A 17,049-nucleotide genomic window follows, 5' to 3' on the forward strand; every position below is an offset into this window, starting at 1 on the left:
TCCCTATTTCTCAGCCAAAACAGGGCTGGGTTTCCTTACAGGGTGTGTAGAGCAGCTCCTGTGCTCCTAAGAAAGGGTCTGAAGTATCTCTTAAAAGGTATTTTATTTCCCATGCACTTTCCAGACTGTCCAGCAGATGGTGCTGTTTGGTAACTTAATCATCCTCAGAGGCTGCTTTGCCTTGAAACACAGGCTGTTTGACCCAGCAGGGCTGAAACTGTGGGATTCCTATGCCCTCACTTTGCCAAAGTATGGCTCATATGGGGCACCACCTGTGGCAAAGTACTCCTTCAGCCAACCTAGCACTCCAGCTGTCTCCAAGGCAAGGAAACGGCAGCTGGCAGCTGCTTCCCTCAAGGGTGGGGAAGAGGTTTAATACCCAGGGCTGGAAACAGTCTCTGTCCACATTTTCTCAGTCTCTTTGTCTCTCAAAGATCTGGGCTTTGAAATGTCCTCCCCTGTTCACTGGGTCTTCAAACAGTGAGGGTACTTTTCACCATGAGAGATTTTAAAATCTGTGTCTCTGGTGGGAGGGGTTCCTTCTGCTGATTCTGTGCCTCAGAGACTGAATGAGGGGGAGGGGAGAGGACCGGCTGGTCTGGGACAGAAGATTCCTACCTGATATTTCTTCTCTTTCTTCAATTCTGCATTTGCAGGGTCTTTCTCCAGTCTATATCCTCCTCCAGAGTTTCAAAGAATTCAGAATTGTCCTGTTTTTTCATTTAAATCTGGAGAGAAGTTTTCAGTAGCTGTTTATGTCATCATGTTGATGATGTCATTCCCCCATCCCATATGTTTTGATATGTGTAATAGTGACGTATGTTTGTTCTAGTTCATTTGTCTTATGATACTTAATGATTTCCCTTGCAGTTCCTTCTTTGACCCACTGATTAAAAATATTGTTTAATTTCCATATATTTGTGGATTTTTCAGTTCTCTGCTTTTATTGATTTCCAGTTTTATTACATTATGGTCTGAGAAGATGCTTTATATGCTTTCAGTCTCTCTAAGTTTGAGACTGGTTTTGTGACCTAACATGTGGTCTGTCCTAGAGAATTATCTATGTGTACTTGAGAAGAATGTGTATCCTGCTATTTTGGGGTACAAGGTTCTATATATGTCTGTTAGGTCTAGTTCATTTATCCTGTTATTCAAGTTCCTTGTTTTCTTATTGATCTTCCATCTATCTCTTGATGAGTGGTATACTGATGTCTCTAACTCTTATTGTAGTGGTGCCTATTTCTCCCTCCAGTTTTGGGGTGAAGGAGCTACTTTATACTTAGGGAAAATGTCCCAAATGAATATGGAACCTTGGAGTGGTGGGGGTTGGGGAGGAGGTTGACAACCACTGTTTTCTCCTAAGGACATTTTTGATTGGTTGTTGGTTTTTAGCAGCTTTATTCACACACCATACAGTCCACCCAACATGTACAGTCAGTTGCTTTCAGTGTAATCACAGAATTGTGCTTTTGTCAGCACAATCCATTTTAGAACATTTTTATTGCTCCAGAAAGAAAAGTCATATACCCCTGTACCCCTCAATTATTGACACCTAGTATTGGTGTGGTGCTTTTGCTAGTGATGGGAGAATGCTATGATATTACTGTTAACTATAGTCCATAGTTTGCATTAGGTTATTTTTTTCCCTTACACCACCCTATTATTAACACCTTGTAATAGTGACATGTGTTTGTTCTAGTTCATGGGAGAACATTTTTATATTTGTACTATTAACCACCTTTTTCTCCTATGGGCACTTTTGAAGAGTTCAGGCCACTGTGTAGAATATACCTCAATCTGGATTTGTCTTTTCCCATTTGATTAGAATCAGGCTATGCATTTTTGATTGGAATAATGAAGCAATGCTGTGTTCTTCTCAATGCATTGTATCAGGTGGCACACTGTTCATTTATACCATACTGGTGATTTTAACATCACTCAGCTAAGACGTTCACTGCCAGGTTTCTCCACTGTAAGGTTAATTAAAAACTACTTTAGGCAATTAAGCATCTTGTGGGGAGATTCTTTGAGACTGCATAAGATTCCCATTCCTTATTGTTTTAGTTTTCTTGGGTGCTCAAGCAAATACCATGTACTGGGTTGGCTTAAACAATAGGAATATTAGCTCACGGTTTTGAGGCTTGAAGTCCAGATCAAGGCATCATCAAGGCTATGCTTTCTTCCCAAAGACTGGCATTCTGGGGCTGGCTGCTGGTGATCCTTCATCCTGGACTCTTGTCACATGGCAATACATGTGGCAGCCTCTCCAGACCTTCTGGGTTCCACTGATGTCAGCTTCTGGCTGCTCCCTCTGTGGCTTTCTCTTTGTCTGAATTTCATTCTGTTTATTAAAGGACTCCAGTAATAGGATTAAGGCCCTCCTGTTGAGTTGGGCCACACCTAAACTGAAGTAACCTCATCAAAAGGCCCTACTTGCAATGGGTTAACAACCACAGGAATGGATTAAGCTTGAGAACATGTTTTTCTGGAGTTCATAGTTTCAAACCATCACACTCATTAAGTTGTCACCCACAACAGTTTTAGCATCTATCATTCTTTCTACATTTATTTGTTGGCATTTTACTGTATGGTAGAACTTTCCTTTCACTTTCATTTGTGTTTATTCACTTAAGTCAGTTTGTACTCATGGGATATTATTGCATTTATTCAGTGGGTTATCTGTTACTATCCCCTTTTTAAAATAATTCAATTTTATTGATATATTCACATACCATATAATCATCCACAGTATACAACCAGTTCTCCACAGTACTATCATACAGTTGTGCATTCATCACAATTGTTTTAACATTTTCCTTATTCCCCCTAAAAATAAAAATAAGAATAAAAGTAAACAAGAACATCCAAAACATCCATCCCCCCACCTCACCCTATTTTTCATTTAATTTTTATCCCATTTTTCTACTCATCTGTCCATACACTGGATAAAGGGAGTATGAGCCACAAGCTTTTCACATTCACACAGTCACACCGTGTAAGATACACAGTTATACAATCATCTTCAAGAATCAGGGCTACTGGGTTGCGGTTTGACAGTTTCAGGTATTTCCTTTTACCTATTCCAATACACTAAAAAGGGTTATCTATATAATGCGTAAGAATACCCTCCAGAGTGACCTCTCAACACCATTTGAAACCTCTCAGCCTTTGAAACTTTAGTTTCATTTCTCTTCCCCCTTTTGGTCAAGATTTTTCTCAATCCCACGATGCAGAGTTCAAGCTCATCCCCAGGAATCATGTCTCATGTTGCCAGGGAGATTTACACACCTGGGAGTCATGTCCCATGTAGTGGGAAGGGCAGTGGGTTTGCCTCCCAAGTGGGCTTAGAGAGAAAAAGTCCACATCTGAGCAACAGAAGAGGTTCTCTGGGGGAGACTCTTAGGCAAAGTTATAAGTAGGCTTAGCCTCTCCTTTGCAGTAACAAGCTTCATAAGGGCAAGCCCAAAGATGGAGGGCTCAGCCTACTAAATGTGTAGTCCTCATTGTTTGTGAGAGTATCAGTAATTCCTCAGGTGGGGAAGTTTAATATTTCTGCATTTTTCCCCATTTCCTCAGGGGGGCCTGCAAATGCATTTTTATTCTCTGCCCAAATTACTTTGGGATGTATCAGGATTTCACACTAACCTATACAAAACTACCAGATCTCACTTCCTATTCAAAGTTCCATGTAATTAAGGGTGTTTGAATATACTGACCACACAAGTTAAATTATTAGTGTACTACAGAAATATAGATCCATCAAATAAACATCTCTTCCCTTGGTCTCACACAGAAGTTGAAGTTTTAAAACACAGTATTGTCCTTTAACCTTTGACCTGATTTGCCTTAGTCCTAACAGATCTACTTCATTCATATCTCTAACTGAAGTCTGGACTCTTTTTCAGCTTTTAAACAGTTGCTCTATGAGGTAATATGCCAAATTCTAGCTCAGAGTTTCAGGTGTCAAACAGATAATCAAAGTTCCATAGACTGACTAGGTTATACACAAAGAGCTCAGCATCTCAGAATTTAGAGATAACCATTACAACTCAGGAATAGATGTGATTGCTCTAAGAGCTTACAATCTAGGGTCTTTTACAATAAGCATTCCCCTGATAAGCTGTGCTCCAAGATTCAATTCTCAGAGTTTACACATTATAATTTCTCTACCCCAGCCCTGGTATCAACTATTTCTCCAAGGAACCCTAGTTTTAGTGGTGAATGATACTTTCATACCAAATCTGAGCTCTAGGTGTGCTTATTGCTACTGGGGTGTCATTGTTTCTAGGTCCTCTCAGCAGAGCTAGAAAATACATGTATTTATATATATGAACACATACACATTATCTTTATATTTATCTATATTAATGGCTGGCAAATTAGAGTCCAAGGCTGAATCCAATTTTCTACCTGTTTTTTAAATAGTTTTAGTGGAATAAAGCCACGCCTATTTGTTTATATCTTGTCTTGCTTTTTAAACCTGCAGGAATAGCTGTGACAGAAACTGTATGGCTCACAAAGCTGAAAGTATTTACTATCTGGGCTTTTTTTTAATAGAGTTTGTCAACTCCTGGTCTTTATTATAAACTGTGAGTTCATACTCATACCTTTAATTCCAACCCAACATCATAGGGTTTATTCTAGCCTTCCTACTATTCCATATTTTAACTCCCTTCTCTGACAGTGAGAAATCTCCCATTATCCTCAATGTAATCACTTATTTGCACAATCCCCTTATGTGTAACCTATTTTCCAACTGCATCAGCCAAATCCTTCAGCCCTGATAAAGGGGAAGGAAGGCATTAAGTTTTGATATTTGACAGGGCAAATGTCCCTATTTATTATATATTTTTTGAATATTGATTATATTTCATGTAAATATTTTGTTCTTCCAGATAACATGTAAAATCAATGTCAATTTCCCCAAAAAACTTTTCTCTAGGAATTTTGATTGGAACTACATTGTTTGTACCAAATTTCTCTCATTAATAATGGGTTGCTCTGTAATTTCAGAATTGTGGGAAATATAAACTGTGGTACCTAATGAATGCCTAATTTTTCCTCTGCTCCATTCCCAAGCACAGCAGCAGCAGTAGCAGACAAGAAAAGCTGCTTCGCATTTTTGACAGACCGCTATATACTGGGACTTAATAAGCTTGTTCTTCTTCCATAGAGCAAAGTTACAGCTTACCATCTAGAATAAATATGAATTCTGTATAGGCATTTTGAATAGTGATATGCCTTATGTGAAATGAAGAATTTATACTTTTTCTTCATTCTTTGCTGAAAAGAAGTTTTAAAAGGAAGCAGAGGCATTGGAAGCAATCCTGTATGTAGACAGAATACAGAGTGTGTGTTGTATCTGCACTGTATAATTTTTTTAAACATTTGCTTGCAGGATGCCATGGCTTTTAATAAGTTTAATGTTCTCCACTGGCACATGGTTGATGATGAGTCTTTCCCTTTTCAGAGCATCACTTTTCCTGAATTAAGCAATAAAGTAAGTAATTTGTGTTAATAATATATGTAGTTTCTGTCAACAGAAATCTTTGGTATGGTTTCATTAGAAGTTTGCAGCTTAAATGTTTCTTATGTATAGAATTAAAGCATGAAGGTTAGGTGTTGTTTATAATTTTAATAGGCTATGGCTTAGCAATGTAGATCCATAAAATTGTTATGTTTTTATTATTGTTGTGCTACCATAAAAGTTACTGTAAATAATTTCTAGGGGCAGTACAAATAAAATTGTAAAAATTAAATGAATGTAGGAGACTTGAAGCATTCAAGGATAATATAAGGTTAAGGGATTATATTTACTGAGTGGTCCAGCTATATATATATATAAAACAGAATTGTTTTGAATTCTGTAAATGACTTGGTTTTCTTTTCTTGTCAGAAAAACCACATGCTGTAGGTAATGTCAGTGATGAGAACCCTTTCTTGGAAAATAATGGTGGCACTGACGGAAAGTGTTCATATTGACTGTATTATAGATTAGTGGAGTGGAGCTGGAAGGGATTATCAATATCACTTAGTTTAATCCCCCTGTAATATAAAGAAAGTAGAGGATATTCAAAGACAAATAAACTTTGTCCAAACTTGTAGTTAGGAATGCGCAGAGCCAGGATTCTAAATTTTGTCCTATGGCCAATTCCAAATCTTACTCCAGTGCTAGCAGCACCTGTGTTTTTGTTTGCTTTTTATTATAGAAAATTTCAAACATAAACAAAAGTAGAATAATTTAATGAATTCCCATGTATTCATCACTCAGCTTCAATGCATGCCCAATCTTGTATCACCCATACTACCAACCCCCACCCCAGCCATTATTTTGAAATAAATCCCAGACTTCATCTCAACTGCAAAAAGTTGCTTTTTTAAAATAACCATACCATTATCACACCTAAAAAGTTAATAATTCCTTAAAAATCATCAACTACTCAACAGTATTCACATTCCACCCCCCATCTCCCTTCTTTTAAAACATCTTATTTATCTGAACTAGGGTGCAAATAAGGTCCATACATTGTGGTCAGTTAATACATCTATTAATTCTCTTTTGATCTGTTGGTCCCACCTCCATCTCCCCTTGTAGTTTTTTTTGTTGCTGTTGAAAAAACTAAGTCATTTATTCTGTGGGTTTTGTTGATTGCATCCTGTGGTGTCATCTAAGATTTCTTCTGTTCCCTGTACTTCCCATAAATTAGTAGTTAGATTTAGTCTTGGTTAGATCCAAATTTAATTTTGGGGGGTGGGTGGAAAGGGAAACAAGACTACTTTTGAGAAGGTGAGCATTTACAGCCCATACCTTGAAAAATGTGATACAGTAATGCCTTTGATGGACCTTTGTCTTTAATTAAATCATTATTAAGTTCTAATTTTTCAAATGACCTATAAAAGAGACTGAAGGTAATCTTTAAAGAAAATCAAGTCATATCATAACTCTATGGGGAAACTTTTTAAGCTGAAGACAACAGATATGCTTTGTAATAGTGTATGCATTTTGATTCTAAAATTGACAAGGGCATTTTATTTAGGGTTTTATAGATTTCACTTTGGACTCAGATGTTTTATTTCTGTTGTCGAATGGTTACATGAGGGTGAAACAGCAGCATGGTAGACATTTTTAAACAGGAAGTGATGGTGGAGATAGTTCTATCAATAAATCTGAGATTATTCAGTTAGTTGTGAGATCCTACTATAAGCAAATGATTACTCCCAACATGGCTATTTATACATCTTTGGATGTGTGTGATAAGTAGAAATTCACTATTTTCTATAGATTTTATATTTTTGAAGCCATATATACTGTATATAATTTTAAAATAAGTCAACTCATCACATGGGACCATTTAACACGTTGTAATAATGGAAAAACCACCTATCAGATAAAGTACAAACAGAATTGTTGGCAATTTCCAGGACAGAATTCACTTAGCACATTTTAACTTTAATAAATGCGGCTTTTACAGGGAAGCTATCCTTTTTCTCATGTTTATACACCAAATGATATTCGAATGGTAACTCAATATGCTCGATTACGAGGGATTCGAGTCATACCAGAGTTTGATACCCCTGGACATACGCAATCTTGGGGAAAAGGTAAGGAGTTTGTGTTTTGTATGTCACAAAATGAGGTCCTGGTCACTTTGTTCTTAATTGTGATTTGCACAAAGGTAGCACTACTGACAGATATAATTCAGTAACTAATAGGGTGTCTTCTGTGAACCAGTCACTGTGCCTAGGCACTGCCTGCAGTATAAAAACAGGGATAAAGGAAAAAGTAATAATTACAAGTTGAACATAAGTGAATTTGTTTTATAGATGAAGTAACACTTAAAATGCTTTTGAGTGATCAAAGAATATATTCATGTTTCTGGTACAGGGAATAACATGAGGAAAGGCACCCATAAAGTTTATGTTTACAAGTATCTGGTTAGAATATAGTGTAGCAAAGCACTGTAGGGTGGTAAAGAATTTAGGCTTTGGAACTAGGCTGCCTGGGTTTGAATCTTGCTTCTGCCACATATAAACTGCATTTCCTTGGACAAGTTATAGAACATCTCAGCCTCAGCTCCTCCCATCTCTAAAATGGTTTTTTTTTTTAATAAAAAAAAAATCCCTCAAGAGGGCTTTGCAAATACTTTTTTATTCTCTCTCCAGATTACTCTGGGATGTATTGGGGCTTCACACTAACCTGCGGAAACCTTAACCAGACCTCACTTCCTATTCAAGATTCCATGTAATTACGGTGTTTAAATAAACTGACCATACAAATTAAATTACATAGTGTGCTGACAGAAAAATATAGATTTTGTACCAAATAAACATCTCTTCCTTTGGTCTAACACAGAAGCTGAAGTTTTAAAACAGTATCATCCTTTACCCTTTAGTCTGATTTACCTTATTCCTAACCAAGTCCATTTCGTTCCTCTCTAATTAAAGTCTGATCTCTTTTTCAGCTTCTTTAACAGTTGCTGTATGGGGTAATGCTGACATTTATAGTTGCTGAACTCTGGCACTGCGTCTCAGGTGTCACATAGATACTCGAACTTCCATAGACCGACCAAGTTATACACAAAGAGCTCAGCATCTCAGAATTTAGAAATAACCATTACGCTTAGGAATAGATGTGACTACTTAAGAGTTTACAATCTAAAAACATTTACAATAAGCATTCCCCTGATAACCTATGCTCTCAGATTCAATACTCAGAGTTTGCATATAGAATTAGTCCATACTAGTGAGGCATTATAATGTTTGTCTTTTCGTTTCTGGTGTATTTCACTCAATATACTGTCCTTGAGGTACATTTGTCTAGTTGGATACCTCACAATAAAATGGGGATATTAATAGTAGCTATCATGCAGTTATTTTAAGAATTAAATAGTGAATATAAAGCACATAGCACAGTACCTAGCATTTATTAAATACTCAATAAATATTATTAGGGTAGACATGGGAAATAGTGAGAAATAAGTCTGGAAAAGTACACTGTAGAGGGCCTTGGGTGAGGAATAATATGGACTTCATCAGGACACACTGGACTCCAGTGAAAGTTTCTGAGCAGAGGACTGATGATAAGGAGCCACACTTTGGGAAATCCTTTGTAAAGGTGACAGATTGGGGGGAGAAAGAGAATGAAGTCCTACAACTGGATGGGGATAGCAAGAATGGATATTAATGGACAGGACTAACAGACGTTCTGGAAATATAATCCATAGATCTTGAAAACTGATTTGGTTAACAGGAGAAGGAAGAGTTAATGAGTAGGAGGATGGTGGTATCCTGAACAGAATACAAAAATCAGGAGAAGCTAGGAGGTGGTCAGGCTGAAGAGTTTGATTTCTCATCTGGATGGAAAGGGAAACAAAGAGGTACAGAGATAGGATTCAGGAAACAATTCTCAAGTTATCTTATTTAAAAGTAATTGCCATAGTAACCGTTAGTAAATGTGTTTATCTTTTTCTTTTATAAAATCTTATTGTTTCTGCAAAATAAAGGAGTACAATCATGTGTAAAGCTGTGTCTTTTTTATTTAAAAAGCATCCTTCGTATTTTCTTCCAGGTCAAAAAGACCTCCTTACTCCATGTTATAATGGACAAAAGAAGACTGGGACTTTTGGACCTGTAAACCCTGCTCAGGATACAACTTATGACTTCCTGTCAAAATTTTTCAGAGAAATTAGTAAGGTGTTTCCAGATCAGTTCATTCATTTGGGAGGAGACGAAGTGGAATTTAAATGTTGGTAAGACAGTTCTTAAAATCCCTTCTTTAACTATTGCATTTGAAGTAGCTGTGGAGGTCTCCACATGGAAATGGAAGACTTGGGGGTAACATCTCTGTTTGTAAGGGTTTAAACTTGGCAACACAACTGAGATGGTGGATTTTTGTAGAATATACATTTGGATGGTATGACTAAGTAAAGCTTAGGAAGGCAAGTCACGATCCAGAAGAAAATGAAGATTAAAAAACAACTAGTGAAAGAGAGTAATTTTAGTGAAAAAGGGCAATGATTAGGAGGTTAGATTTTTCCAGTAAAAATCCTCCTAGCAAATAGCAATGTATGGAAGAGGAAGGAAAGGAGAAGGGAAAATCATTTTCCATTTTCTGGAAAAACATTTGCAATTGCAAAGAGGCTTTTTAATTTTTTTGCTCCCTACAAGCTTTAATCATTTTAAATCTGCACAACTGATGTTCGGGATATATGCTGCTTTAATTAATAGCTTGGGCATATCAAATTTTTAATGAAATTTTAATTACTGTTTTTGTTTAAGGGCATCAAATCCAGAAATCCGAAATTTCATGGTGCAGAAAGGCTTTGGCACAGATTTTAAAAAACTACAATCTTTCTATGTTCAGAAGTAAGTTACTTGAAAGCCTGTTCTATTTTTGTTTCACCAATACTTTTTGTAAAAGTTTTAGCTACTATTTAGTACATTGTTTCATTTTTTCATTTTCTCTTCATCCCTTGCCAAAGTGTAAATATTGTGGAAAATCTCTAAAGAGGGAAGTGATAGCTATTGTTTTTTAAAAATTAACAATATGGAATAAATCTTTTGTTAAGTGTTGAAATATAGGAACAGTTCTGTTCTGAGAGCTCAGGTCAAAGTCCTGGCAACCCTGAAGTCTTCACCACCACCTAGTCACTAGAATTCATTCCCTTTTGTCAACTCCAGCAACATTTCCATTACTCTCTACCTGGTCTGTCCATAAAGTAGCCACAGGCACATGTGGCAGATTACATTTAAATTAATTAAAATTAAAAATTCAGTTCTTCAGTCACACTAGTCACATGTGGCCAGTAGCTACTGTATTGGACAGTACAGATATGGAACATTTCCATCACTGCAAAAAGTTCTGTTGGACAGTGCTACAAAAACCATTCTTAGCTCATGGGTCAGACAGAAATAGGCCACATGTGGTAGTTTGCCAATCCCTGCTCTACACTATTTGTTTGGCAAGTCCAGATTCTAACCTTTTCCTATTAGCTTTATGCAATGCATTCTAATTTTTTGGTATCCTGGCATTGTATAAATATCTGCAAATATTTGTGGACTGATTGTCAGCAACCTCTGAATGTTATTTAGATGACATTGTAGGCTAGACTGGTTTCCTTCATTCTAAAATATGTATGTGATTACCAGAGATTGTTATTTGTACACTTCCCTATGAGTTGCATGCCAACTTGGTTTAAGGCTACTTCTTATTTTGGGGGCCTGCTCAGCTCATTCACTCAGCAAATGAATATTAAGCTCCTATACTGTATTAGTTTCTGAGCCATGTGCTAGAAAGAAGGAACTACTTGGGGCACCCGACTTGAGCTGGTTCTGCTATAAAGCTGAGTTACACTGAAAGGTACCTCTCAATGCTGCAACTCTAATGTTGCTAGTAATCTTTAGTAGAAAATGTGCATGCTTTAAATATATTGTTAAGCTTGTTATCTGAAATAACTTTGTAATTTTTTTCAATAGGCTTTTAGAAACTATTTCAACCACAAACAAGAGCTCCATAGTCTGGCAAGAGGTTTTTGATGATGGCGGGAAGGTAAGTAGTGTGAAGATTGTACCTGATTCTGATTAAGTGTTTTAAAGGAAGGAACACTAAGGAATCTGCCCACAACATTAATTCAATTAATTTACCCTTCTGTTTAAACTTTTGTTAGGAGAAAACTACAGACTAAGATCAGTGATAAAGATATTTGTTTCTTTTCTTCCATTTACTTCACTCTTTATTGCCTCCTCCTTTTAATCTCTCTCTTCTCCACCCACCACCATCTCTCACCATTAAGTACAAAGTGAAATTTTTGAATCATAAGCCCTTCTTTTCACGACAGAGCAAACAGGTAAGAACAAATGAGTCCTTCCTTATTGCTATTAAGGTAGATTTGTGGTAAGTAAAATCATCAGCGTAAACTTTAAAAAAAAAATATGATACTGTCTTCCTGACGTGGACAGAATTCTTTACTTTTCCTGGAGCAACTAGAAATGTAAAGTCCAGTTACTAGTATTACCTTTCTAGAGGGGCTGGTAACATTCTCATACTTCCAATGTAAGTAAACACTAGTGTGGTAGAAGTGGTTCTAACATGGAAATCTTGGCCTTAGTTAATTGTACCTATATAATATCATATATATGCAAAAGTTGAATATCTGACCTTAAGATTTCTAATTTTAAGTCCCTACAAGGAATATAGTATTTGGCCTTTAATCTGAGGGAAAAGAGGAAGGAAGAAAATGTATATGTGTTTTTTCAAGGCTCTTAGAAAGTTGTTTTTCTAGTTATAATGCCTTAGACTTTTAATATCATCTATTTATAATAATAAGTATTATGATTTGTAACTTTAATAGCTTCAGCCAGGCACGGTAGTTGAAGTATGGAAAAGTGAGAATTACCCTATGGAACAACAGCGTGTCACCCAAGCTGGCTTCCCTGTAATCCTTGCTGCTCCTTGGTACTTAGATTTGATTAGTTATGGACAAGATTGGAGAAAATACTATGTAGTGGAACCTCTTGATTTTCCTGGTAAGTGAAGGCAACCACCATTACCTTGGCTGGTAGTTTTCTTCCCTACCCTCACACCCAGGAAATTCTTACGTAGATATTGCTCACTATTCTCTCCTTTATGTTTGATCCTTGATTTTGAGATGCTTTGGTGTATGTGTGTGTGTTAAAAACAAACAAACATGGCATGGACTTATGCTAAACTTTGTGAAAGAAACCATATACTTGCCTAAATAAAGGGCTTCCAAAGTAAATTCTCTTCGATTTTAGCTCCATTTTCACTGATGTATCTTGTCATTCATTGCCCACATTTGAAGATTTTTGACTGCATTAACTGTGTATCTCCTCTTCTGAAATGCTGTCCCTCTAATGAGACATTTAAGAAAGGTGGAGTTCAGGCTGCATGGTCTTAGGATTTTAAGGAGTAGGGATGTCAGAGTGGTGGAGTTCACAGATCTCCCTTCATTAAAAGCAATTCAACTTTGTCCAGTTTTATATTTTAGACTTCAGTGTAAACTTTTTTGGGGAAAAAAAAACACAGAACACATTAATATTGGTCCACTACATTCATTTATATATTCTAACAAGTACTGTGAATCCTCATGGGCCAGGGTGGGAATAACGCTTGCCACCTTTTTTTTTTTTTTTTTTTTTTTTGGTGTCATGGACATATCCCAAGCTCAGGCCACAGGAGAGAAATGTTGCCCTAGAATAAAGACAGAAAGAGAAATCAAATCAGTATTGACTCTTGTATGCAAACCTTGAACTGCCACTGCTTAACTTGTTATCAATTTGACGATTTTATTGTAGGTACTGAAGAACAGAAAAAACTCATCATCGGTGGAGAAGCTTGTCTTTGGGGAGAATATGTGGATGCAACTAACCTCACTCCAAGATTATGGTATGGAATTTAAGCGAAAACATTCCAGATAAGAATACAGGTGCCTTAGCTTTTCATTTCCCATCAAATAGGAAAGCATTAGAATTTCCCCAAGCCATATGATTAGATACTTGCTTAAAGAAAGCATGTATTTAAATTGCTTTGGGGGCATGTGGATTAAATTTTAGGCCTCGGGCAAGTGCTGTTGGTGAGAGACTCTGGAGTAACAAAGAAGTCAAAGATATATTTGATGCCTATGACAGACTAAGAAGGCACCGCTGCAGAATGGTCAGGTAAAAGATGGATATTTCTTTTCCAAGCTAGGATACGATTAAGTTCAGTGTGATTTTTAACCCTCTTATTCAGTGTTAGCTGCCTTCTTGTTTTTTCCCCACTATAAATAGAAACATGTCACTTAAAAAGTAGTAATTTACTTAAGAGAAATTGGGAACAATTTTTTATAGGTAAGAGAATAATACTTATAAAAAAGATGTATTTGGACTTAGACTATTTCACAGATATAGTAAGTTCTGGTGTAACTTACACTCCATCTCTTTTAACTTCACCATATTTAACAACCTCAAATTTAATTCTTCCTTTTTTAAGTAATGCTATGGTTTAGTGATTCTGAGGTAAGCAACAAAGTTCTTCAAGATGGCAGATGAGTGAGTGTAACCTAAAATATCTCTTATTCTTACTTTATCTGTTCTACAGACGTGGAATAGCTGCAGAACCTCTTTTCACTGGATACTGTGAGCATGAGAACAAAATGCAATAGTGAGTCTTAAAGAAGAAAACTAGGAGGGGGGAAAAAGACCACAGCAGTCTATACTACAATCAACTTGGTTTTGAAATCATGTAAATTAAGATTTGTTAGTCTGTTTTTGAAATAAAACATATCTTTCCATTGAATAAACATTAGATCAGAAGAATGGCACCTTTCTTTAGAGAAGCTTGGGGGAAAAAAAAAAAAACCCAAAACCTTGTGATACCATTCCATATATTCCAAAGGGCTGAGTCTTTACTAGCTATGGTAGTAACTTCATAGATACACAACATAGTTCAGGTACATTTACTTCCAACACCAAAAGTGCATTTCTCATTTCATAAATTTTAATGGGCAGCTCCAGTACCATTGTCAGTTTTCAGGTGACATCTTTTATCTTGTTCTCTGAATGTGCTGAATTGGTAATTCATTTGTCCAATAAATAAAGCAATAAAAAGTCTTCTTACTGAAAAGTAGGTGAGTGCTCCCGAATTTCTCTCCATCTCCAAGGACCTAAAATACTTAGGTCAGGCCACTTCTCTGGTTGAGCAGTATACTTTGGTCCTGAGGATTCATAGCTTGATAACTAGAGAGTTCTAAGGCAAAAGTAGCTGAGCCTGATGTTAGCGTTCGAAGCACAGTTGAATAACCCTAATCAAAAATAACTGAAGTGACTTATTTCATCAAATTTAAGCCCCAAGTTTTTCTTCATGCTGCTAATCTTTTGACCATTATCCAGGTGTTACTCATGTGGCTTAGCCATATCACTTCCTTCATTTAACCTTTTTGTTTTTTTTTTTTTGCAGTGAAAATTGGATATAAAAATATTGTGAAGGACAGATACGTAGTATAGATGTGCTTTAGATTATTTTCTGGTCCTGGCATTTGATAAGATGATGTCCTTCCTACTACTCAGATGCCTGTCACAGAGTAGAAGAGGCTGACAGAGAACTACGACACTTGCCTTAAAAGTGACACTGGTAGAAGTAGAAGTAGAGGCTTGGAAGGGGAAAAAAATGGTGATTAAGGCTGGTGCAACACTCTGATTCAGACTGGAAATAAGCCTCTAAAGTACTACAACCCACCAGATTTTCCCAACAATTTAAATCCAAAGTCATAATGGTTCAAAGACTAACCTACCAATTGGCATCTATCGGTGTGCCTCTACCCTACCTCATGGCCAATGAGTTATTGCTCAATAAGAACAGTTCACCTGGGTTTACTGGAATCTACACTTTCCCAGGAAACCCACTAGTCTTCAGATAATCCAGGCAACATTATAAATGACAAATCTGAATTTTAGAGTGAATGGCAAAATCATTATTTGTTAGGAAAGTAAATAAACTCTATTGTTTTCTGTTGGAAAGTGACATGAATCATTCCATTATAAAATTCTGTACTGATTATTCTTTATTGTGTTATTAATCATTCCTTTTATCTCAGAAAATTGTTTTTAATTTTGAAGATGATAAAACTCCTTGGAGTCTAGCACATTACTCGTCCCTGCTGGCTGTCCTTAAATGCTTTTAACAACAAGGGCTAGTTCTGAATTTTTTTTAATATTATATTTCTCCATATAATTTACATCACCTTTTACTGGAAAAAAAAAATTCCTTCCAGATTGGGATATTAAAACTACACTATTTCCCTCTGGCCTATTACTGTATCTGGTATTGTCTTTTAAAAAAATAAGTCATTGACCTAAGTATTAAAAAAAGAAAGAAAAAGAATATGTACTTTTCAGTCACAAAGTACCTACCATAATTTCTGCTAAAGGAACAAATGCAATAATGACTTTGTTATCTTGGCGAGTCTGGATTTCCTGAATGTTCCCTCTTCTTTGTGCCAGATCTGCTAGGACAGGGCTGAGGTAATCCGTAGTTACTGTAACCTCGAGATTCATCAGAGGCTCTAAAACTTGCTTATCAGCTTTCTTCAAAGCCTAACAAAATTAAAGAATGTTAACTGTTAATTGTTTCCCACTGAATTAGAAATTAAAAAATTAAACTTCTATAAAGAAACAAACAACTTACAAACTTAAATACTGCCCTTACTCTTAAGTCTGAGGCCTCAAGCAAAAAGACATGAGCTTGCTTTAACTCTTATTCAGATAACATTTTATAAGAAGAAAAGAACTTCAATATTTCCTTGTACATGTGTGATACAGTATGTCTAATATTTCTTGCATGGTATGTCACAAGAGGGTACTTAATAAAGCCTGTTTATGCATAGCGCCATTCTGTGAACATCTGGTCAGAAACAGAAAATGGTCTTCCCTTTTTAATTGAAGATTCATTTCTTCATACTTAAACCTCATTTTTCTCTTTCTGGTGCTTATAGTTATAGTCCCTGTAACATGTAAAAGAGGGCAGTCAAGGAGAAAAATAAAGGGCAAAAGCTAAAGAAAAAAAAGGGAAAAAAATTTAACAAAATAAAGAAGTGAAAACATTCTCTGTTAAAAATAAACCCTGTCTTGCCTACCAATCGGTTTATAATTTTAGCCTTCAAAGGCCAAGAGAATATGCACATAGAATATGGAAACTGGAAAAAAAGAGCTAAAATAGCATAGGACTAGTAGGAAGTTGAAGAAAGGTAAGGAAATAGTAAAGGGGTTTTGGATGGAGTTTACAAGAATCATAAATGCTGGTGTGTTTGATCTAAAAAAACTACCCTACTTCTCTAGCCTGCCAGAGTTCAAACGTAATAAAACACTGTCCTATAAATTCTAAGCCACAGTTAGAAAGTCAGGTGGGATGTAGTAAACTTAGAATTTAGCACTGAAAACCAGATTAGAGATATACAGCTCTGTGGAGTATGCCCTCACCCTTATCTGGGTTTAGCTAATAATCTTTCTTCCTGCCCCCCTCACCCCCCAACCCTTCATTATTTCTAAGGCCTT

General features: G+C 36.3%; 1 protein-coding gene across 1 annotated transcript in view; it reads left to right on the top strand.

Annotated features, from left to right (window-relative positions):
• The window catches only part of HEXB (hexosaminidase subunit beta), a 49,598-nt gene extending 33,214 nt beyond the window's left edge, over window positions 1-16,384 (top strand). Inside the window, exons 6-14 of the mRNA XM_037802069.1 lie at window positions 5,399-5,500; window positions 7,473-7,602; window positions 9,569-9,749; window positions 10,279-10,365; window positions 11,476-11,548; window positions 12,351-12,525; window positions 13,315-13,405; window positions 13,573-13,677; window positions 14,099-16,384. Coding sequence (XP_037657997.1) covers window positions 5,399-5,500; window positions 7,473-7,602; window positions 9,569-9,749; window positions 10,279-10,365; window positions 11,476-11,548; window positions 12,351-12,525; window positions 13,315-13,405; window positions 13,573-13,677; window positions 14,099-14,162 — 1,008 coding nt within the window. The 3' untranslated portion in view covers window positions 14,163-16,384. The remainder of the gene's footprint in view (window positions 1-5,398; window positions 5,501-7,472; window positions 7,603-9,568; window positions 9,750-10,278; window positions 10,366-11,475; window positions 11,549-12,350; window positions 12,526-13,314; window positions 13,406-13,572; window positions 13,678-14,098) is intronic.
• Window positions 16,385-17,049: the final 665 nt, after the last annotated feature.

This window comes from Choloepus didactylus, chromosome 13, assembly GCF_015220235.1.
Source record: "Choloepus didactylus isolate mChoDid1 chromosome 13, mChoDid1.pri, whole genome shotgun sequence".
In the NCBI taxonomy this organism is placed as follows: domain Eukaryota; kingdom Metazoa; phylum Chordata; class Mammalia; order Pilosa; family Megalonychidae; genus Choloepus; species Choloepus didactylus.